Source organism: Carcharodon carcharias, chromosome 2 (genome assembly GCF_017639515.1).
Source record: "Carcharodon carcharias isolate sCarCar2 chromosome 2, sCarCar2.pri, whole genome shotgun sequence".
Taxonomy (NCBI): Eukaryota; Metazoa; Chordata; class Chondrichthyes; order Lamniformes; family Lamnidae; genus Carcharodon; species Carcharodon carcharias.
Window position 1 is genome coordinate 193,858,403 of NC_054468.1, and position 23,636 is coordinate 193,882,038.

The 23,636-nt window shown below is 42.2% G+C and overlaps 1 protein-coding gene across 4 annotated transcripts in view; it reads right to left on the reverse strand.

The window, feature by feature from the left end:
• Positions 1 to 23,636, reverse strand: part of hhat (hedgehog acyltransferase) — a 347,651-nt gene that overhangs the window by 33,051 nt on the left and 290,964 nt on the right. The window contains exon 11 of one of the 4 annotated variants that reach the window (XM_041182212.1): positions 11,559 to 11,679. The exons of 2 other annotated variants lie outside the window; for them this stretch is intronic. In XM_041182212.1, coding sequence (XP_041038146.1) covers positions 11,669 to 11,679 — 11 coding nt within the window. In that variant the 3' untranslated portion in view covers positions 11,559 to 11,668. Of the gene's footprint in view, positions 1 to 11,558; positions 11,680 to 23,636 lie in introns of those variants that run through there. One more of the 4 variants, XM_041182196.1, reaches the window with a different exon arrangement.

A 23,636-nucleotide genomic window follows, 5' to 3' on the forward strand; every position in this document is an offset into this window, starting at 1 on the left:
CCCATTGACATTTGGTGGCATTACCAATGCTGAGTCCCCCACTATCAACATCCTGAGAGTTGCCATTGACCAGAAACTGAACTGGACTAGCCACATAAATACCGTGGTTATAAGAGCAGGTCAAAGGCTAGGAATCCTGTGGCAAGTAACTTTCCTCCTGACTCCCCAAAGTTTGTCCATCATCTACAAGGCACAAGTCATGATTGTGATGGAATATTCTGCACTCGCCTGGATGAGTGCAGCTTCAGCAACACTCAAGAAGCTCAATACCATCCAGAAAAGCCAACTTGATTGGCACCCCATCCACTATCTTCAACATTCATTCCCTCCACAACCGATGCACAGTAGCAGCAGTGTGTACCATATACAAGATGCACTGCAGCAACTCACCAAGGTTCCATCGACAGCACCTTCCAAAGCTGCAACAGGCAAGGCAGCAGGTGCGTGGGAACACCACCACCAGGAAGTTCCCCTCCAAGCCGCTCACCACCATGACTTGGAACTATGGGTGGAATTTTCCCATCCCGCCTATGGCGGGATTTGGGGTGGGTGGGAGCAGAGAATCCAGCGGCAGGCAAAAAATTGCAGATCAACCATCATAAAAACAGCTTGCAATTCTCCCAATGGTGTGTTTATGGCAAGTTAGTTATCTTACCGACCAGTGGCTTGAACGCCATTTGCATTCATTAACATGTCATGAATGTTCATTAAAACAGCTGCTCACCTGAATCTTGTCAGGCCTTCCAAACTTGCGTCAAACCAGTGGGAAATTATGTCGGCCTCAAAGCCATTTTGAAAAGGGCAGTGTGCACAAGTTGGTCCTCAGTTTGCTGGTAACTCCATGGTGAGTGGAACATACAAAGCCTACCTGCCATGGTGATGTGCTGGTCTTGTTCCGATGAATGCCACACTGCTGGGGCTGTAGGGTTGGTCTGCTCCTGCTCTTTGTCTACATTGTCCCCAGGAGCACCACTGTGCTGTGGCACTCAAATAGGCTCTCCCCAGAAGGGCCAGAGGATGGAGTATGAGCAACATGATAGATGGGATGGTGGTGATGTGACAGTCTTGGTGAGTGAATGAGTGTTGATATGTGTCCCTCGCTAATGGTTCCGTAAGGTTCCTGCCAAGAGTAGCTGTTTGAGTGTGTGATGCCATGATGAGAGCTTGATATTGGAGGGAGTTGAAGGATGACTTACCCTGGTGGAGTGGATGAGATCATTTATTCCCTTCCTGCACTGGGTGGCATTTCGGGTGCGGTTACCAGCCATGCTGACATGCTCTGCCATGGCCTCCAAGGCCAGGTTTTAAGCAGCAGTTTGAGGCAGAGGCTTGGGATGGAATCCCAGAGCCGTGGGCTTAGTCACTGTAAGGAGAGTGGCCAATGGTGAACAATTAATATTGGAACGTGCAGGAGGACAGAACTGGAGCAGCACAGATACCTCGGAGGATTGGAGGAGGTTACAGTGATTGATAGGCATGGGCCATGGAGTGATTTGAAATCAATTGATCTCATAGTTGTCATTACATCTTCTATCCAATCAATAGAATGCCATACGGCAGAAACAAGGCAGGAATGGATTTGGATGATGGTACATCAATGATCTGGAATCTCCAGTTGATCCCCTCCAGTGTCTGCATGCTATGCATGCAGGCTGTCCAGGCAGCAATTCAAATGATACTGGTTACACAGGTTGAAGCTGCCAGGAGATCCAAAAGCATTCTAAGCATATGCAGTAGCCAGCCTCAATTGTCATGTGATCCTGCACTGGGGCATCAATATCACATTCTGCTAGCAAGGGATCGTACCATGGTAACAAATAATACTAGCATGGTATTAAAAATCTAGTAACGCTAAAATGATTGCATGTTGTTACGGTCTACTACGGAGTTGATATGCTCATGAACCGGTTGCACACTTTTCTGTTGGCAAGTGAGTCGATTACAAGTGCCGAGACCAATATGAAATGAAGCACATGCTATTTATTTACACAGACAACATAGCACTAACATGATGTGTGCTTCTCCAACCAGACCCTATTATAGACTAACATTAACATGGTAGCCTGCGCTACACAGCTATTGTGTCTTACAGTCATGTTGTCAATCTGCCCACATTTTCTTAAAGGTGAATTACATCTCAGATTACCACAGCCCTCCCCCTTTACTTGAAAGTATATTTTACAATATATTAACTATTTACAAAAATGAACTATTTACAAATTTAGTCTCTCAGCAGGCTTCTACAAATGTTGATTGTCGTAGTTCTACGACTTCGGATGGTTTATCTGAGGCCTCCCTCTCAGGAGTTATCTGTCCACTAGGTTCCCCAGTAGGAACCTATAAATTTGCCTCTTTGACTCTCTCAGGCTCTATGGGTCCTACAGGTACTTCCAAAGCAAGAGGAGTTCCTTCTACCTGTGATGTAGGCTCCAATGGGAATGTTTTCATCCTCTTTTGTGCCCCATCACATGCACTCCTGCTGCTCCTCCCAGTTCAACAATATGAAAGGCAACTGTGAGGCAGGTTCTGAGAATCAGGATGTTGGGCAAGGCTAAATGCAACATGAAATGATCAGCTTCCTGTTGTGTAAAAAAAAATTCGAGGTCTTGTTAGTAATTTTGCTTTCTCTTCCTACGTGTCTTCTTTTGATGGGTTTTCCTCTTGGCAGCGCTGACTTTCATCTTTGCGTCCTCTTCAATTTCCCTATTGGCCAGACTAGGCTCAGGTATGAGCTCAGCTCGAGTGAACTTAGTGGTTGAGTCTTCCAGCATTTCCTCAACTGTCAGCTCCTTTGAAAACTCAGGGGTCTCTATTTTTAAGGCTTCTTGGCTTCCATGTAGCTGATTCTTCAGTTCTTCCATTTCTTTTTTATATTTGTTAGTTCTTTCCTGGAGAATTAAGTACTGTTGTACTTTCTCAGCTAATTGATTCTTCATCTCGGCCAGAGATATGCGGAATTCTTTCTGTTCTTACTCATAACGTTTTAGTGGCACAAATTGGGATCTAAGGGAATCTTGCAAAATGTGAAAGTCCTTCAGCAGGTTTTCTTTTTCTTTTTGGAGGTTACTGACTTCAACTCCAACTCTGTCCTGAAGCATCAGCTCTACGAGTTCCTTTCATTGAGTCTTTACATGCTCCTTTTCCCAAACGGCAACATTTCCTGCTCCTGATTGAGATCTCAGTAATCGCTCAAGATTGATCTCTCTTAACCAGTTCCTTCTGAGGAGACTCGGTCCTTTGCCTGCTATCACCATGAGGGGTAGATTAGCAGACCGGCTTCCGTATTGTACTGGAACCTTACATAAACTTTTCACTCGCATGTTTTCGCCAGTATATATCTTTAGTCTGGCATCTGAGTTTTCCAGCTTTAGTGAGTGGCCTCCTCCATTCAAATACTTGAACGTGTGTTCTCCTATGACTGTTGTGGATGTGCCTGCATCCACCTCCATCAAAAGGGTTTTCTGTTGACTTCTACTGTCACGTAGATTGGCTCTGTTTTACCTATTTTTAAGTTGTGTAGCGAGTAAATATCTGACTCTGTGTCTTCTGGCTCCCCCATTACATAAATTTCACTTTTGCTTTTTTGCTTGATAATTTGTCTCAATCTTTCTTTACAATATTGCATAATGTGCCCATTGTGATGGCAGTGGAAACACTTGGTTTATTTAAATTGTCATTCGTTTGTAGGTTTCTGGTTCCAATTATGCTATTATTAATGTTTTTTATCCGTTAAGCCATTGCTTTTTGCTGGTCTGTTAATGGCAGCTGTTTCCCACCTTTCCGCAGTGCCCTGTGCTTCCATGCCATTTCAAACCTGTGCTTCCTTCCCATGCGAAGAATGGTGCCACTTTGTGCTCCCTTGATTTCTTCTGAGTCTCTGACTGCGCTTTCCATTGCAAGCGCCAACTCCAACGCCTTGCTTAAGTCTAAATTTGTTTTTGACAACATCCTTTTTTGAATGGAGAGGAAGACAGTCATCCTCTCCACAGATGCTGTCAGACCTGCTGAGTTTTTCCATCTATTTTTGTTTTTGTTTCAGGTTTCCAGCATCCGCAGTATTTTGCTTTTAACCTTTTTTTGAATAGTGTCTTTGTCAATCCCACACACTAATCAGTCTCTTAACATGTCATTAATCAATGTCCCGAACTCACAGTGCTCTGTCAATTGTTTTAAGGCTGCTACAATAGCATGCGACTGCCTCTCCAGTGGCACGACACCTCAAATTGAATTTAAAACGCTGTATTGTCATCGAGGGTTTTGGTTGAAAGCAGCTTTTCATAAGGTTCACCAACTTATCAAAGCTCTTGGAATCTGGGGTGTTGGGTGTCGTTAAACTACTAATTAGGCCGTATGTTGTTTGTCGATAAGAGGATCACCCGTCTCTTCTCCTCCCTTGATATGTTGTTAGTCAAAAAGAAAAATGCGAGGTGTTCAACATAATCTGACAAATCATCAGTGGTCTGACCAAACGGTTCGATGCGGACAAATTGTGGCAGAGCGTAGGGAGATAACTTCGACGACTATGGTGAGGGCTGTACTTACAATCAGCCTGCAAGGCACGGCTGATTCATTACAGCTGAGTTTTCACAGCTTTCCTTGGTCTTGTCAACTGGTCGTGTTTTGCCTCGTTGCCAGTTGTTATGTTCTATTACAGGGTCGCTTTGCTCACCAGCCAGTTGCAAGCTTATCTGTCAGCAGGTGAGTCCATTACAATATACTGCAGGCGCAGAGATCAATATGAAATGAAGCACATGCTATTTATTTACACAAACAACAGAGCATTAACAGTGCCTCCCCAACCAGTCCCTACCCTAGACTAACATTAACATGGTAGCCCCACGCTACACAGCTATTGGGTCTTACAGTCATGTCGTCAATCTGCTCACATTATCTTAAAGATCTATTACACCTCAGATTACCACACATGTGCAGAGAGGGTTTCTGCAAAGGTTTGAGAGCTGGTTTTAATCAGATGAAGTGAACCCGTGATTTGTAGAAACGCTAGAAAAGTATGGTTGAAGGCAGGCATGGCCATTGAGAATGTGTGAATAATCAAGCAGGATTGTTAGTTATTTCTAAGACATCGCCATTATGAAATCTTCGTGAATTACAGTTGGCAGAAATGTTTCTTCCACTGCCTCTTTAGAGAATTCCTGCTCCTCTTGTTATTTCAGAAAGTCTTCCTACTTCCTCTTCTGGGACCACTATGAAAATGTTTCTTTGCAAGGGTTGCGCAGTGTGCATGATTAATTAAATTCTGGCCAGGATATATTGCACAAAGATGTCAGATTGATCCAGGTACCGGAAGTGCTGCTTCAACATGTCAGTGGTGTGCTCAATAATTATTCTGGTGTTTCTATACACCTCATTACATCTGCTTTGAGCTGGTATCCTCAGATACCACAAAGGCATTATTGTGTTGTTATAATTCACCTAGCAATTGGCAACTCAACAATTCTGTCTGCTAGCTCTGCTTTTGAAAAAAATCACAGGATGTACCCTTTTCTCTGCATCTGCTGATGAAGGTGTCTATGGATTCTGTATGCACGAGAGAAAGTGAGTGTGTGTGTGAGAGTGTGTGTGAGAGAGAGTGTGCGTGAGAGAGTGCACGAGAGAATGAGTGTTGGTGAGAGAGTGTGTGCGAGAGATAGTGTGTGCTAGAGAGAGAGTGTGTGAAAGAGAGTGTGCAAGAGAGTGTACGAGAGTGTGGGCGAGAGTTGTGCGTGAGAGTGTGTGCGCGAGAGTGTGTGCGTGTACAAGAAAGTGTGTGCATGAGAGTGTATGTGTACGAGAGTGTGTGTGCGAGTGTGTGAGAGAGTGTATGCGTGTACGAAAGAGATGGAGTGTGTGTGTGAGAGAGATAGTGAATGTGTGTATGTGAGAGAGAGTTTGTGTGTGAGAGAAACAGTGAGTGTTTGTGCTTGTATGTATCTGGCTCACTTCCAGTCTCAGGTTTCTCACTCACCCTCACCTCCACATACCAACACATACTCACACCCACTCACACAGTGGGGGAGAGTGACTGAATGAGCACCCTGAGACTGGGAGTGAGCCAGACACACACACTCTGACCCTCTCACATTGTAATGGTCATCTTTATTATTTACTAATTTTTTAAAATTATCATTTTATTGCTTTCTCATTGCTTTATTTTTGCTCAGCAAGTTGTTTCTTTCCTTCATGCCTCAACTTTTTTTTGAAATTCATGTTTAATGTTGTGCCAAACCTTATCTTTCCAAAATTTGTTCATTGACTCATTGAGTGAGAAAAAAATAGAAATGTGGCCCTTGCGCAACAAGATTGGACAAGCCTGCTATAGATAAATCATGGAGATGGGTAGAAATAACATGAATCCAAAAACTTTAATTATCCACTGATTGGGGCACAGAAGAAGTAAACTGAGGAAAAGGAATTAAATTCCTTTATGAGTGCTGGACACTTCCTTAAGCAATGAGTTGTGTGTCTGTACCCTTTGATCTAGCAAATTATCTGAAAGCATCTCAGAGGATTGTTGTAAGATAAAAAAAAATTGTCAGAGCAGCATCATGAGATATTGGCCTAGATCTTCCAATCCATGGATCGTTGGAGACTGGACGTGCCCCACAAGAGGTGCTTCGGGAGCCTGCAGAAGTCTTGAAACAATGGCTCCATGGGAATTGCCCAGCAAGTTTGAACTTCTCATGGGCAATTCCTCTGCTCCTTGGGACCCTCTGAAAAGGTCTCCAACTCTGAGTTACAGTCGGAGACTTCAGATGGTTCCGACTTACTTACCTGGATAGTTACTCAGGAAATGTTAGACTGAAAAATCCTAGGCTAACTCCTGGGGAGCTATACAAACTGACATCTCCGACTCCCTGATTGAATCCCAACTAACCCCCCTGACCCCCCTAATACCCTCCAAAACAACCTGACTAGCCCCACAGCCTGACTCCCCTCCACCCAGCTCCGACTCCATACCCCTCCCCCCAACCAGATCGGACTAGCCCCGCAACCCCAATCCCCTCCACCTGGCCCCCGAGTCCCTCCCTCCAACCTTTGACTTCCTGGTTTTCTCCTATATCCCCACCTGACTAGCCCCATACCCCGACTCCCCTCCAGCCAGATCCCAACGCCACAGCCCCCCTGACCCGACCCGAATAGCCTCACAACCCAACTCCCCTCCCCTCCCTTAACCACTAACCATAATAGGGCAGTGCTGTAAAAAGGTTGTGTGACTTCTGCACAGATTCTCTTTGCTGCTCTCTGTGAAGATACCTGTGCTGAAGGAGTTCTGCAGTATCCGCTATTGGAAGTCGGAGCCTTTTCATCATATGGTAAGTGGGTAGTTTTCTGTCTGATCAGAGTCGGACACAGAGATTCCAACTCTTATCAGAAGTTTTGGGCTATTAGGATAAGTGACTAACTGCTTGGTCAAAGGTAAAATTTAAGGAATGTCTTAAAGAGTGGTGGAGAGAGGTAATTTCAAAGATTAGATTGAAGGCACTGCCACCAATCGTGGGGCGATGGAGATCGGATGCACAGAGGCCAGAACTGGAAATATAGAAATCTGAGGGTTGTAGGCTGGGGGAGGTTACAGAGAGATGGTGGAGATGGGCTTTGGAGGGAATTGAATGCAAGGATAAGAATTTTAAAATCGAGGTGTTGTTAGACCAGGAGTCAATGTAGGTTACCATTCATAGAGCTGATGGATGAACAGGAGTTTCTGCAAGTTAAGATACAGGCAGCAGAGATTTGGCTGAGTTCAAGTTCAGAAAGGCTGAAGTCTATGAAGGGTGGAAGATGGGAGGCCAAACAGGAGACCACTGGATTAATCGAGTTCAGGGGTAATAAAAGCATGGGTGAGCCACAGATGGGCTGAGGCAGGAGGTGGAGGTAAGTAGCCTTGGTGACAGAAGGGAGATGGAGTTGAATGCTCAGCTCAGTCAAATAGGATGGTGGAATTGCAAACAACCTGGTTCAGCCTTAGGCAGTGACCAAGAACCTGGAAGGGGAACGGAGTTAGTGGATAAGAAACAGAGGCTATGGTGGGACCAAGGTTAAAGGGGGAAAACCACTGCTAGAGTTGAGATGGAGTGGGATACTAGCATACAGCTGATCGACCAGGGAATTAAAATAGGATAATGTAGAGTTGCAGAATATATTCAAACCATTAATAAGGAGACTACTTCAAGATTCAGAATGCTGTGGATAAATATATTGGAAGCAAACTAAAATTGAAGAGAGACCATGGCACCTACAAGATAGAAAAAAACTTACCTGAGTTGTAAATTGTAGTTTTAAGATTCACTTACAGTTTTAAGAACACAATCTAGGCTAACAATTCAAAGCAGTACTGAATAAAGGCAGTTTATTGGATAAGCTGCTAAACTGAGGCTCCATCTGCTTTCCTGTGGTCATATGCAAACCTATGGCACTATTCAGAGTAGAAGAAGGAGTTCTTTAGATCACCATTTTTCTCTCAACCAACATTGCCACAAACACAATTATCGGGCCATTCAAGAGTAAAATACCATGGAGATTGGAAATCCGAAATAAAAACAGAAAATGCTAGAAATACTGTCATCAGCTATTGAGGATGTGGTCTTCTCAACACTGGGGTAACCAACCGCAGATTGGGTGACCGCTTTGCAGAACACCTCTATTCAGTTTGCAGACGTGACCCTGAGAATCTGGTGGCCAGTCATTTTAATTCTCCACCTTGCTCTCAAGCTGACATCACTGTTCTCAGCCTGCTGCAGTATTCCAATGAAGCTCAATGCAAGCTCAAAGGACAGCGCCTCATCTTTCAATTAGGCACTCTACAGCCTTCTGAATTCAGCGTTGACTTCAACAGTTTCAGGCTGTCATCTCTGCTCCCCCATTTTGTTTCCTTTTCTTTGCATGTATCAACGTTTATCTTGTTTTTCTCACTTTTGATCTTGGGTGGCACTGTTCATTATTCTGCCATGCACAACCTCTTCTGGACCCATCCTTTGTTTCTTTACTTATCCTATTACCATTTCCTTTGGCTCCGCCCAACTAACGTTTTTGTCAATTAATGTCTCTCATCTTCTGCTCTATTCACTGGCCTTCCCTTCTGTTCTTTTTCCAAATTTCCCCATTTCACCAACTTAATAGCTATTACACTTCTAAGTTTTCCCAGTTCTGATTAAAGGTAACTTGAAAATTTAGGCCAGATTTCATGTAGTCTGGGAGACTCCACGGAGGTGTGAAAGTGGGGTTGGGGCCCAATTCCAGGATTCCTGGCCCCATTCCTGGTGTTTCCAATTTTCACCAGTATGGGTTAAGGGTGTGGGCGGGTAAAGGTTGCAAGCCTGCAACCTGCACTCCCGACCTGGCCAACTCCATAGTGAGGATAGTCTCTTAGTCCACAATATTCAGTTTTAAAAGACTCACGCTTTGTGGCATCTCAGAGGTGTTGTGAGGGAACCTTTTGAAAGTTAAGTTCAAAAGGTCTTACCCTATGCTGCTCCACACCCCCATGCCAACCTATGCCCCCCAACCCACACCTCACTGTCCCTCATACCCTCAGAGTGTATAGTGCGTGAGTGGGCATGTATATAGTATATACATATACTATATGTACTATTGTATAGTACATATATACTATATATATACTATATATAGTATATATGGGCACCTATATACTATGGGTATATAGACTATATAGTATATAGAACTATAAAGTGCTATAGTTTGGCATGGAGGGTATGAGGGGCCATGGAGGGTCGGTGGAAGAGCATGAGGTGGCAGAAATGGGGCATGGGGAATATGTGGGGCTGAAGATGTGTGTCCCGTGAGGTTTAGAGGGACTTGCTGTTTTTATTATAACTGTGACAAAGTCCCAAAGCACCAAGATAAGCCTTTTAAACCTTTTAAACCCAACATGGCATCCAGAAGCTCCTGCGGCCATCTCCAAGCCCTTTCCAGGGATGGCAGGCTCCTGTTAGCACTGTCCTCCATCCCGTCTCCCGAAACAAAAATCTGGTCTTTGCTGGCACTTTCTCCCGAGGCGGGTTGAGCCAGGACATTTCCTGGCTCCCTCTATGTGTCTCCAGCACGTTAATTCTGGGCTGAATTTTCCCCCTGTCGGGGGAGGAAGTTGAATGGCGGTGGCGCACAGGCGCGCTTCCGATCAGCACCCCCGATTGCCATTTTACGTGGGCGGGCCAATCAAGGCCCGCCCAGCGTGACATCAGCACAGAAACACTGTGCACTTGCTGTGCGAGCGGGGGAAGAATCCCAAAATCGGGAGTTTTGCATGCGCATGCTCACGAAAGAGCGCACTCATCTCCCTGAGGCTAAGTGCAGCCTCAGGGTGATAGGCTCTAAATGTCAAAAACCTAAAAATAGAAAAATAAAATTTCCCTAACATTTCCCCTCATGTGACATTGTCACATGAGTTGGGACATGTCCATAATTTTCACAAAAACTTTATTAAAATTTTTTAAAAGCTACATGAGACCTCATCCGCCTGTGGATGAGGTTTCATGCTTTTTCTAATTCACGCCGGGGCTCCTGGCCTGCACACCAAACTTAAGGTTGGACGGGCTGGTCCTTTAATTACTTAATTGCCTCTGTCAATAGCCTCAATTGGCCATTGACAGGTCAGCTGGCGCGCAGCTGATTTCACTGCGCCCCCACCTTCCTGAAAATTTAAATGGGGCATGGTGATGTCAGGAGTTCCCCCCGACGTCACTGCGCATCATTTTACGCGTTGGCGAGCAGGTCCTGCCTGCCGACGCGTAAAATCCTGCCCTCTGTTTCTCTTTCCTTAGATGCTGCCAGACCTGCTGAATATTTCCAGCAATTTCTGTTTTTATCTGGTTAATTATTCATTTGCTGTTTGTTGGACTGTATTCTCAGCAAACTGCCTGACTAGTTTGTCAATATAAAAATAACTGGACTTCAAAATCAACTTATTGGTTGTGAAGTGCTGTGGAATACAAAATGCTATTTAATTCAGATTCTTTCTTTATGTTCTTCCATCTGGCTAACTGCTTGGGATGCTTGTCTTAGTAGGAGACCCCAATTATCAAAAAAGACACCAATCAAGAACAATCCCAGCAATTTTTTATTCATTGTACTCTAACATCTGCAAAGATTAATAATTTTGTTGCTACTGGCTTAATATAGTATAAGAAAATGCTGTCTAAAGCTGAAGACATTAATTTAATACAATAAAAATAGACTCTCTCGCTCTCCTCCTAGTTTCCAAGAAGACAATTTCTGCAGCAATTTCTGAATAAAGCCTTTTTATCAAGCTTATCGAGTCAAGGATACAATTCTAGGAACATGTGTTTCTGTAGGTATTCCTGAAAGGAGTCATGCACAGTATGTACAACAAATTGTCTGGATGAAGGATAGAAGATGTTCATACAAGGGATAGACAAGTGGGTAACCTCATTTCCTGGGGGCTGGAGCAGAAGAGGCTCATATTGTATACCTGTACCCTAGTAATTAAGTCATTGAATGGGAAGATGTAACTTTAGCATAAAGTATCCAACAACATGCCTAAAATAAAGTATGTAAACGAGCAACTGAGGAGGAAAAGATCACATTGGATAGAGGAAAAATTCCCTCGAGAAGGATCCATGCTTAACATCTTGGTCAGCTTTAATGGCCGAGGTGAATCCATGCTAGCTTCAGCTTAACAACTCCATCTAGATCAAGAGAAAACTGTAGGAGAAGAAATAGTTACTGCAAGATACAGAAATCAAATCATGGTTGTCCTTTGGTGAGAGGCTGAGTGAATTGGGCCTATATTCTTTGAAGAATGCTAGGTGATCTCATTGAAAGGGGCTGAAGGGGCTTGACAGGGAAGTCATGGAGAGATTGTTTCCCTGGCTGGAGAATCTAGATCACTGGGCATATTCTCAGCATAAGGGGCTGATATTATTTAGGATTGAGATGAGGAGAAATTTCTTCACTCAGAGGGATGTGAACCTTTGCTATTCCCTAACCCTGATAGTCGTGGTTGCTTCATTATTTATTTATCATCATATTTAAGGATGAGATAGATAGTTTTTGGTGCTTCAGGCAATTAAGGGGTAGGGGGAGCAGGTGAGAAAATGGGAGTTGAGAAGATCAGATGTGATCATATTGAATGGCAAAGCAGGATTAAACTGCTATACGATCCACTCCTGCTCCTACTTCTTATCTAAGCCTCATCTGTCTGTCCAATCTGGGACTGGTAAATTGTCCTCACCTGTTACAGGTTGTATGTCTACTTATTCTGATTATATGATGTATTTGAACTATTGCTTTGTCGCTTCTCAATAAGCCACTGCTAACTCCTCAAATAATATATGACCCTGGACCACATCTTACAGAAGGTACCAGTACCGAACCAATAACATTAACATCAACTATGAATGTAAAAACATGCACACGTACTATGCAACAGTGGGCTTGTGAATCAGCATTTAAGAAATAAAGATGTCTCTGGAAGTCCAGCAAACATATATCAAGAAGTTATCAACATGAGCTCTATGATGAAGCTCCTTCATTATTTTGAAATAGGTTATTATCAATTGGAAATCGTGCATGAACCTCTGCGTTAAAAAAAAAACACGCTTCCCTTTAGAAGCAGGATCTATGGCATATTCAATTTATTTTTCAGTTTAACTTGACTGTAGGGGAGGATGTTTGGACCCTGCCAAGATTAGGGATGGAGGCAGACAGGGCTCTAAAATACCAGAAATAGGCTGGGTACTGGTTTCCCGACTGGTTGACCATTTTGACTAAGGTGGTTTTGGGGCTGGCAGGACCACCTGCCCACGTGAGGTGGGCAGTCAATTATGCTCATTAAAAGCCTTCTCAAAGGTAAATTAAGGAGGTTGACTGGGATTTTCCAGTCGGTCTCCAATCTCCCAGTGCAATGGGTGGCATATCAATTGTCTGGAAGCTGTCGCAACTATCATATTTTTCATAATATTATTGTGGAGTATTGCAAAGTAGGCTTATGTTTGTGTGTGTGTGGATGGTTCTGTGTGGTTGATTTAATTAAATTAGAGACAGATAGACTGCAAGGTTGAAATTATCAAAAGAGTTAGGTGTAAAAGGGCATGTGAAATGCTGATGAATAAACTAGAGTAAAATCTCAGCAGATAGAATGTGAATGAAATTTGCATTTTAAGATAAACGGAGAGGAGTCTGGTTTTCAAAGAAACATACAACTAACTAAAGGATACTTACAACTAAAAAGGTAAATAAAGCAGATTATTACATTGATTTTTTTCCAAAAGTGCTGACCATAATAACAACATTAACGGTTTTTATATTATGGGAACAGAAAATTCCAAAGGCATGGTGGAACAATGGATTTACAGATTAAAGGGGAAGAAAAATATTTAAAGAAGGATTGGACGGCTGTGGGTGTGGCCGCGTAATATCTGAAAGGTACGCCATATGAAACAGGCTTGGGGAAAAGCCTCTAGCCACTTTGCAGGAGTCTGCTGTTCCAGTAACCAAAGTTGTGTTAAAAACCTTTGGAATTCCACTGTCAAGTGGGTGCTTATGGTAGCCTTGCTGGATTGTCTATATAAATTTAATAACTATTTTGGACTGTTGGCTTAAAGGGGCTATGTAATTGGGAGTCTGGTTAACTAGCAATTTTAGGAATTGTTATAATATTAAGTAACCATGTAATTGTTATCTTGTGTATGTTCTAACTCTTTTCTTACATTAATAAATGTTTTAATTTAGTTTTTAAAATCTTCAAAGGTGTTAGTGGACCCATTACTTCTGAATTCAGTGCACAAACCTTCTCGTAATAAATACAAATTGCAAAGCCATTGTGATAGTGTGGCCAAAGTTCCTTTGTGGATTTGGTCAGCCTGGCAAATACCACCTGCCATATCACAACAAAATTGGGAGTTCTTAGCAGGATTTTTGAAATTCCTTGATTGACTTGGAGTTGGTGAATCTTAAGGCTATGAATACGAGAAGAACATTGAACTCAGGGTTGGTGTTGAGGGATTTTAAAGCGGTGAGACTGCAAATATGGCTTTAAACATTGCTAAGCTTTTCTTGGAGTAGAATATATAACCCTGATTAGTTTACAAAAAGTGACTAAGGGTCAGTTAACAGAATTGGCAGATAAGTTGCAGTTAGGAGTTGCAGTTAGGTTTAACCGCAGGGGCAAAGAAAGTGGATATAATTGAAGTAATAGCACAGCCTTTGAAATTGGAAGGGATATGTGAAGCTAGTGAGTCAGCTGAATTGGCTAAGATTCAGTTGCAAATGAAAACATTTGAATTAGAAGAAAAAGAAAGAGAAAGAGAATTGGAATTGAAAAGGCTAGAGAAAAAGGAAAGAGAACGAGTGTCTCAAAGGGAAATGGAGAAATTAACAATGGAGGAAAGAGAAAAGGAAAGAGAAAAAGAGTATCAGTTTAAAACGCTGGAGGTTAAAAAAGAGATCTCAGATGCTGATGAAGGTTCTGATATAGAAATGACTACTTTCAACTTAAAACCCAATAGAAGATGTTTAAATTTGTGCAGGCTGTTCCAAAGTTTGGGGAAAGGGATGCAGAGGCATTATTTATTTCATTTGAGAAGATAACTAAGCAGATGAAATGGCCACAAGAAATCTGGACATCGCTTTTACAGTCTAAGTTGGTAGGTAGAGCTCATGAGATATATGCATCACTGTCAAAGGAGGTATCGGTGGATTATGATGCAGTAAAGAAGGCTATTTTGAGTGCATATGAGTTAGTTCCTGAGGCATACAGGCAGAAATTTAGGAATATAAGGAAACAGCCTGGTCAGTCTTATGTTGAGTTTGAGAGTAAAACAAAGTAATTTTGACTGGTGGATTTGGGCATTAAAGGTAGAGACAACATATGCAGCTCTTAGAGAAATACTTATTCTGAAAAAATGTAAATATTCAATTCATTCAGTAGTTAGAACTCATGTGGAAGAACAGACGGTTAAAATGGCAAGGCAAGCAGCAGAGATAGCTGATGATTATGATCTAGTCCACAGATCAAAACCTTTTTTTGTCACCCTTTTAAATCTGAAAAGGATAGGAAAGTGTAAGGAAGGTAGTCAAGGAAGAGAATGAGCAGTTGGAAATTTTCAGGAAGTTTCTCTTCAGACTGAAAAGGAAGGTGCTAAGGGTAGAAGTGACACCCAAAATCTTAGGTGTTTTCATTGTAATAAGGTTGGGCACACAAATTCAATGTGTTGGAGGTTACAGGTAAAACCTATTGCAGTAGTTGGAACACAGGAAAGTTCTGGAAATAAGAGTACTGTGGGTTCGGAGATCCAGGAGCAAGAAAAAACAGTGGCTTATGTACAGGTGAAGTAGGAAGAATCAGTGGTAGATAAAGAAGTGGGAATGTGTTCACAATTTACCCAAGGGAGTTCTGAAGGGCAGGCTACAGAAATGTTTAAAGATTTTGTGTGTGAAGGGAAAGTCTTTCCATGTGTACAGGGTGGAGCATGCAAAGATACTAAAACTTTAAGGGATACGGGGGCTAGTCAATCCTTGATGTTATGGGATAATGCTATTTGTTTTCCAGAGGGAGATTGCAGGAAAGAGTGGTAATAAGTGGAATTCATGGAGATGCTAAACCTATTTCATTTTGGAAGGTGAATTTAAAAAGTAAATTGAAAACAGGTGAGGTGCTTGTTGGAGTAGTGGAAAATTGCCCATTGCAGGTATTCAATTTATCTAAGGTAATTATATAGCTGGGTCACAGATGTTGGTGATGCCTACAGTAGTTGGGCAGCCCGTGTAGGTGCATTCAACAGAGATGTTGCAGAAAGAATATCCTGGATTGTTTCCAGACTGTGTAGTAATGAGATTACAAACTCACAGGTTGAAAAAGGAAAAGGAGGAACCTAAAAGGCAGGGAAAAGATTCAGACATTCAATTAGCTGGATCTGTCTTTGAAAAGATTGTGCAGGAAGAGAAGTTTGAAGAGATAAAAGTGGCAGTTCTTAGTTCAGTTAAACTAGTAGAGTTATGGCAAAAGGATTCATGAATAAATAAGTTATATTAGACAGTTTATTCAGAAGCAGAGGCGGAATGTATTTCAGAATGTTATTACCTTAAAGGTAATGTGTTAATGAGGAAGTGGAGGCTGTCTCATGTTTCAGCAGATGAGAAATGGGAGATAGTACATCAAATAGTTATACCATCTGGATACAGAAATGAAATATTGAGAGTAACTCATGAAATTCCAGTAGCATTTAGGAATTAGGAAAACTCAGGTGAAAATACAAAAACTTTTTAATTGATCTGGATTGCATAAACATGTAGTCAAATTCTATAAAACATGTCACACATGTCAAGTGACAGGAAAACCTCAAGCAGTGATTAATCCGGCACCTTTAATTCCAATTCAAGCATTTGAGGAACCTTTTACCAGGGTCCTGATTGATTGTGTAAGGTCCCTCCATAAGATTAAAAGTAGAAATCAGTACTTGCTGACAATTATGGATGTGTCTACAAGGTTTCCAGAAGTGATACCTTTACAAAATATTACAGCAGAGAATTGTAGAGGAGTTGACTAAATTTTTTACAAGATATGGGTTACTGAAAGAAATGCAGTTGGATCAGGGTTCGAATTTCACAGCTGTTTAAGGAAGTAATTTTTAAGTCAACAGCTTATGATCCTGAATCATAAGGTGCTGTAGAGAGATGTCATCAAACTTTAAAAACAATGAGAGCTTATAGTCAAGGCTACCACAGGATTGGGATTGTGGGATTCCATTCTTGTTATTTCCTATTAGGGATGCTCCAAATGGAGCAACAGGATTTAGTCCTTTTGAATTATTCTATGGTCATGAAGTAAGGGAACCACTTAAGTTGATTCAGGAGAAGTTATTGGGTCAGAATTTGGAAACTACCCGCCTAGATTATGTGACAAACTTCAGAGAAAGATTAAACAGAGTGTATGAGTTAGCAAAGGAACATTTAAAGATATCACAGCAGAAGATGAAGGCTTGGCAGATAAGAGAGCCACAGCTCATACTTTTGTTGCTGAGGAAAAAGTGTTAATTTTGTTACCAGTGTTAGGTGAATCATTAAAGGCAAGGTTTGGTGGGCCTTATAGGATTGAAAAGAAACTGAGTGAAGTAAATTATTTAATAAATATTCGAGATAGAAGAAAGAAGCAGTGGGTGTGTTGTGTAAATATGCTTAAAAAATACTTTGACAGGGAGGATAACTAGAAGGAGGTATCAGTGGTGGTAGATAAAGAGAAAGGGGTAGAAATAAAAGATTCTGAAATTGATTTTCCTCTAATCAAATTGGACAATGAGGGGGTACTAGAAAATTTAAGTGTAATATTGAGCTACCTTCCAACCATGTGTCAAAGTGATTTGGGAAACCAATGCAGTCACACAAAGCTATTTGTGGGAATAAGCTGGGGAAGACAAATTTAGCTACACATGGGGCAGAATTTTGCCCTTGGTGTGTGGGATCGGCGGGGGCGGGTGGGGCAGTAGGGAAGCTGATTGCTGCCCGCGATCTGCAGCACTCCACGATTTTATGCAGGCGGGCCAGTTAAGGCCTTCCCAGAGTGACACGCAAGCGGCAGCACTGCCTGTGTGGATGGGAGGAGGAGGGCGAGCAGGCCTGGTGCAAACTTCGCACATATGCACAAAAAATCGTATCTTCAACTGCTTCATCAATGACCTTCTTTCCATCATAAGGTCAGAAGTGGGAATGTTCGCTGATGATTGCACAATGTTCAGCACCATTCATGACTCCTCAGGTATTGAAGCAGTCCATGTCCAAATGCATCAAGACCTGGACAATATCCAGGCTTGGGCTGACAAGCAGCAAATAATATTCGCACCACACAAGTGTCAGGCAATGACCATCTCCAACAAGAGAGAATCCAACCATCGCTCATTGATGTTCGGTGGCATTACCATCACTGAATCCCCCACTTTCAACATCCTGGGGGTTATCATTGATTAGAAACTGAACTGGATTAGCCATTTGAATACTGTGGCTACAAGTCAGGTCAGAGGCTTGGAATAGTGTGATGAGTAACCCACCTCCTGACTCTCCCCAAAACCTGTCCACCAACTACAAGGTGCAAGTCAGGAGTGTGATGGAATACTCCCCACTTGCCTGGATGAGTGCAGCTCCCACAACACCCAAGATGCTTGACACCATCCAGGACAAAGCAGCCCGCTTGATTGGCACCACATCCACAAACATTCACTCCCTCCACCACCGACGCACAGTAATAGCAGTGTGTATAATCTACAAGATGCACTGCAGGAATTCACCAAGGCTCCTTTGACTGCCCCGTCCTAACCCACAACCACTAACATCTAGAAGGACAAGGGCAGCAGATATATGGGAACACCACCATCTAGAAGTTCCCCTCCAAGCCACTCACCATCCTAACTTGGAAATATATTGCTGCTCCTTCACTGTTGCTGGAACTCGCTTCCTAACAGCACTGTGGGTTTACCCATACCACATTGACTGCAATGGTTCAAGAAGGCAGCTCACAACCACCTTCTCAAGGGTAAGGAGGCAATAAAAATGCTGGTCCAGTCAGTGAAGCCCACATCCCATGAATGAATAATAAAAAAAATCTCCCTGAGGCACGGAGCTGCCTCAGGGAGATGAAGAATGTATTGAAAAAATTATTAAAGGGCAGAAAAATTAATGAAACATGACCCCTCATATGACTGTCACATGAGCAGGGACATATTTTTAATTAAAAATTGAAGTTTTTATTTCATTTGTATTTGATTTTGGAAACCTCATCCTGCCTGTGGATGAGGCTTCCAAAAAATTGAAAGACCACTTGCCTTTTCGCCTGTCTGTCAACTGTTAGGTTGAATGAGCAGTGAAAAATTCAGCACTAAGGGCAGAATTTTCGATTCGGCATGCGGGGGCGTGCCTGAGACGCCGGAACATTGAATGACATACGATGTCGTCTGGCATGCGTCCTGATGTCATCGCAAAGTCGCGCGATATTTCATTCTGCAGGTGTGTGCTGGAGTCGGCTGCAAGCCCGCCGATAATTGATAGGCCTATTAAGGCCATTAAGCAGGTAATTAACCTGAATTTTTCACTGCCCGTCATCAAAGGACTTTGTCCACAGCGTAAAAACTGTAAGCTGATTGAACCTAGTTTTACCGATGTAAGTGCATGGCCACACTTCAGCTTTGCATGTTCGTCCACTGGGTGATTTTAAGTTTCACGAATGAATCCAATGACAAGTCTACATTATCTCAGTAATATTCACTACACAATAGCTGCATTTAAGATCTGCCATTTGAATGACTACACATGTATTTCTTCACATTGAATGTCTGACATCTTTCCGAGAGGACTGTTCATGTCTTTCTCTGAGAATGTGCTACTACAGGCAGGCGAAAAGGCCAAGTGGCCTCTACGTTTCTTAGGAAACCTCATCCAAGAGCAGGATGAGGTTTCCTAAAGCTTTTACAAATTGAATAAAAACTTTTTTTGTAAAATAAAAACATGTCCCATCTCATGTGACACAGAGGGGGCATGTTTCATTAAATTTTTAATGTTTTTAATAATTTCTCTAAAAAGCGCTTTAATCTTCCTGAGGCAGCTCCATGCCTCAGGGAGATTGAAGCGCGCATACGCAAAAGTGTGCTGGACTTGACTCTCCCTCCTACCCCCGCCCACACAGGTAGTGCGCTACAAACAAAAACAGAATTACCTGGAAAAACTCAGCAGGTCTGGTAGTGCGCTACCACTCACGATCCACTTAAGGCTTGCCTGCATGAAATCACGGTGCAGGCCTAATCGCGGGTGGCAGTCGGCTCAGCGACCACCCCTGCCTGTTCCCGCTGAGTCCGCCCAACGAATAGAAAATCCTAGCTTAAGAATGATTCTTTCTATACTCATTACTCTGGAAATAAAAATAAATAAAACAAACAATTTTGTTACAAAACATGTTACCAGGGTGGAATTCAAAACGTCATAACAGCTTGGGAACTGAATCTATAATCGATGGACACACTAATCAGGAACACGTGGCTTGCAAATGAGCTGCCAATTTTACAATGAGAACATTCCTAAACAGTTTCAAAATTTTTTTAATCTCTGAAATTTGATTTTTACAATAGTTGCAGCAGGTGGTCATTTACTTTTGATAGTGTTAAACTGGTGCATTTTAAAGAATTAAGTAAATTCATGGGATTTCCATCACCAACGGCCCTTGAAAGAATATTATCAGTTGAGTAAAATTACTCTTATGAATCTACAAGAGAAGGTACCAGAAAGATTGATCAGTTCTAAATTAATTAGTCCAAATGAGAATAAATGTATTGTGCCTCACAACTGTGAACCATGTACTTCATATACTAGGTGTATTTGTAGCATTGAGTTGCTCATTAACTATTAATTAATTCACAAACTAGATTTATATAACAAAGTGGCAAATTACATTCAAATCCTCATCATCAAAGGACTTTGTCCACAGCGTAAAAACTGTAAGCTGATTGAACCTAGTTTTACCGATGTAAGCGCATGGCCACACTTCAGCTTTGCACGTTCGTCCACTGGGCTATTTTAAGTTTCACGAATGAATCCAATGACAAGTCTACATTATCTCAGTAATTGCCATAACACAATAGCTGCATTTAAGATCTGCCATTTGAATGACTACACATGTATTTCTTCACATAGAATGTCTGACATCTTTCCAACAGGATTGTTCATGTCTTTCTCTGAGAATGTGCTACTATGTTTGGACAACTCCTTAGTCACATTCTTGTTCATCAGTATTTTTTATCATTCATAGACACTACTGTATTGTGGTTTTATGACATTTCTATGCACTTGAATACTGTTCAGACTAGTATGTTGAATGCTACCTTAGCACTTAAGTCTTCTACATATTCATTCAAAGAAATAGCAGATATGCATAATAGTAAATTTAGTTAATTTTACCTTTGAATTATCACAACGAGAGATGTAATAATGCTGAAGAATATTTATGAACTTGGAATTAATATTGGCAGCAGGGATTGCAATTGTTGCTGATTAAATAGACGATTTCTCTTTGAGCTTTATGTCCTGTCACAGTCATGGTAGAGACCAGTAACTTTTTTTTAAAAAGTAGACGAAATTCAAAATCCAAGTTATTTACTAGAAGAATAAATTCACAAGATTCAACAGTTTAAAACTGAAGAGTTTTTTTAACTACACAAAAGTCAACAAAGCAAACACTAAATATTATCTATCTTATACTCTAGGTAACACACATTGCTGCAACAATGCATTAGCGGTGGAGGAAGTGAATCTCCAAGGTGGTGGATGGGGTGCCAATCAAGCGGACTGCTTTGACCTGGATGGTGTGGAGCTTCTTGAGTGTTGTTGGAGCTGCACTCGTCCAGGCAAGTGGAGAGCACTCCACCATACTCCTGACCCAAGCCCTGCCGATGGCAGACAGGCCCTGGGAGCCAGGAGGTGAGCCACTCTTCTCAGAACCCCCAGTTCCTAACCCACTCCCACAGCCACTATCCAAGATGCACTTGTGCCTGGATACAGTCCGTATCTACCTGTAGATTTTAGGGACCACTCTCATAACGCTAAGCCTATAGCTTTATTTAGAAGAAAATGGGCACCTATGCTGATTCACTTTTTCTTAATCACTGAAGTGCTCCATTACCGTAAACCTTTATCGCTATAAATCTCCACAGGCTATAGTTTAAAACCTTAAGCTGATTCAACTAAGCTTTTCCATAAATACAAGTGTAATCTCAATTGTTATTAAACATAGTAAAGCAATAATTTAAACTTGAGAAAAAAGATCATGATCTCCTAACTTTACTTTGGAGATAAAATGGGGGAGCAGAGGAAACAAGCCAGAATATGTGCTTTATTATTGAGGAAAGGAGTCTGGGGTTTTTTTTACCCTGGACTAATAAGGGCATTTGAAATGTTGAGCCAATCAGATCCACTACTCTCAGGCAAGTCATGTGTTTAAGCGTACAGTTCTCACATCTGAAAGATGGAGTTAGAAATTGCACTGGGGAACTGGTAGGGATGGAGTGATAAGGCATTGAAGGTAGTGGCAAGTAAGCAGCTCAGTGGCAGCTGTGTGTTATGGCATATGCAAGGCAAAGAAGTCATGAGTGTGAGATGGTGTTGAGAAGCGACAGGGATGAATATTTTGGGAGGGGAAAAAATCAAGGGTTGATCCTGAAGGAAAATAGGGCAATGTGGATGTTGAAGAAAACGAGGAAATGATTATTATGGCTTTTCAAGGATAGAAACTTTTCGCTTGGAAGGTCTAACAAGATAGCAAAGGGGTGGCCATGAGAGTGGTGGGGGGTTGATGTAGAAGATAAGATTGGGGTGAGGAGAAGAAGAGAGAAATTTATGTGAAGATTAACTTCAGAAAGGATCAAAAGTTGCTTGGAGCAGAGGCTAAGTAAGGTGAGGTGGGAAGAGATTTTAGCAAGAAACGGGCCAAGGGATGTGTGCAACAGCAGATGATAAAGACTTGGAAGAAAAGAAGAGAGGAGTGATAGATGCAGAAGTGTTCATAATGGGGTAACCAAAGTTAAAATTTATAAATCACCCTTGCAGATCACAAATCCCACAACTGGAGAGTTAAGGGGGGTAGGGGGCGGTATGGCGGGGGGATTGTATGGAGCCCACAAGAGCAAGAACCATAGCGAGCAGGTAATTAGGCAGGATGTAAAATTTTCATTTCCTGATGGTAGGTTGAGATGAAGAGACAAATTCAATAGCATGTTCGTGGCATGTTGAGCCTCACGCCTGTGATTGTAATACATTTGCATGCCATGAATACTCATTAGAGTAAAACGTTTTAAAAATTCTGCCCTACATTCAAGATAAAGTCAGCGGCACATAAGAATCTCATGGCACCCAGTTCACAATTGTTTGAAGGTGGAATGCACCTGTCAGCTTTGTGCAGTTGTGTGTAAGGTCAGCGGTTTCCAGCTCTGAAGAAGAGTCTTATGGACTCAAAACATTAACTCTGGCTTTCTCTCCACAGATGCTGTCAGACCTGCTGAGTTTTTCCAACATTTTTTGTTTTTGTTTCTGATTTCCAGCATCTGTAGTATTTTGCCTTTATCTTAGCAGTTTTCCTTGTTTAACTTTATGGCACAAGGGAGGGGAGCAGGGGAATGGACTCTTGCATGGAGACTTAGGGCTGGCAAGGTTGGGTCAGTGATGAAGTGAGTTATGGAGTGGGATCGGGGCACAGAGGAGTGAAAGAGGGATCCAGGAGAGGTTGGAGGGTAGGGTTAGGCAAATGGAGGAGTGAAGTGGGAAGGGCCTGGTGGTGTCATGGATGTGGTGGAATTGTGGCGGGGACAGTCAGTCAAGGTAATAGAATGAGGGGTCTAAAGGGTGATGTCAGTACTGTCTAAATGTGTGTCCATATCAGGTGTTGGTTGGCAAAGTCCTTATAGGCCTTGAGTTCACCTACATCATTTCAATTACCTCTGCTGAGATTGCTCTTGGATAATATCCTTTACAATGTAAGAAGAGAGGGCTAGCTGATCATGCAAGTTCAGCCATGTCCCACAAAGTGGTGAGTTCAACACTGGACATTAACATGAAAGAATGAATGCAAAAATGGAAACATTGAGCTGGATTTTACCTGCCCCCACCAGGTATATTTTCAGTGGGGGAGGTGG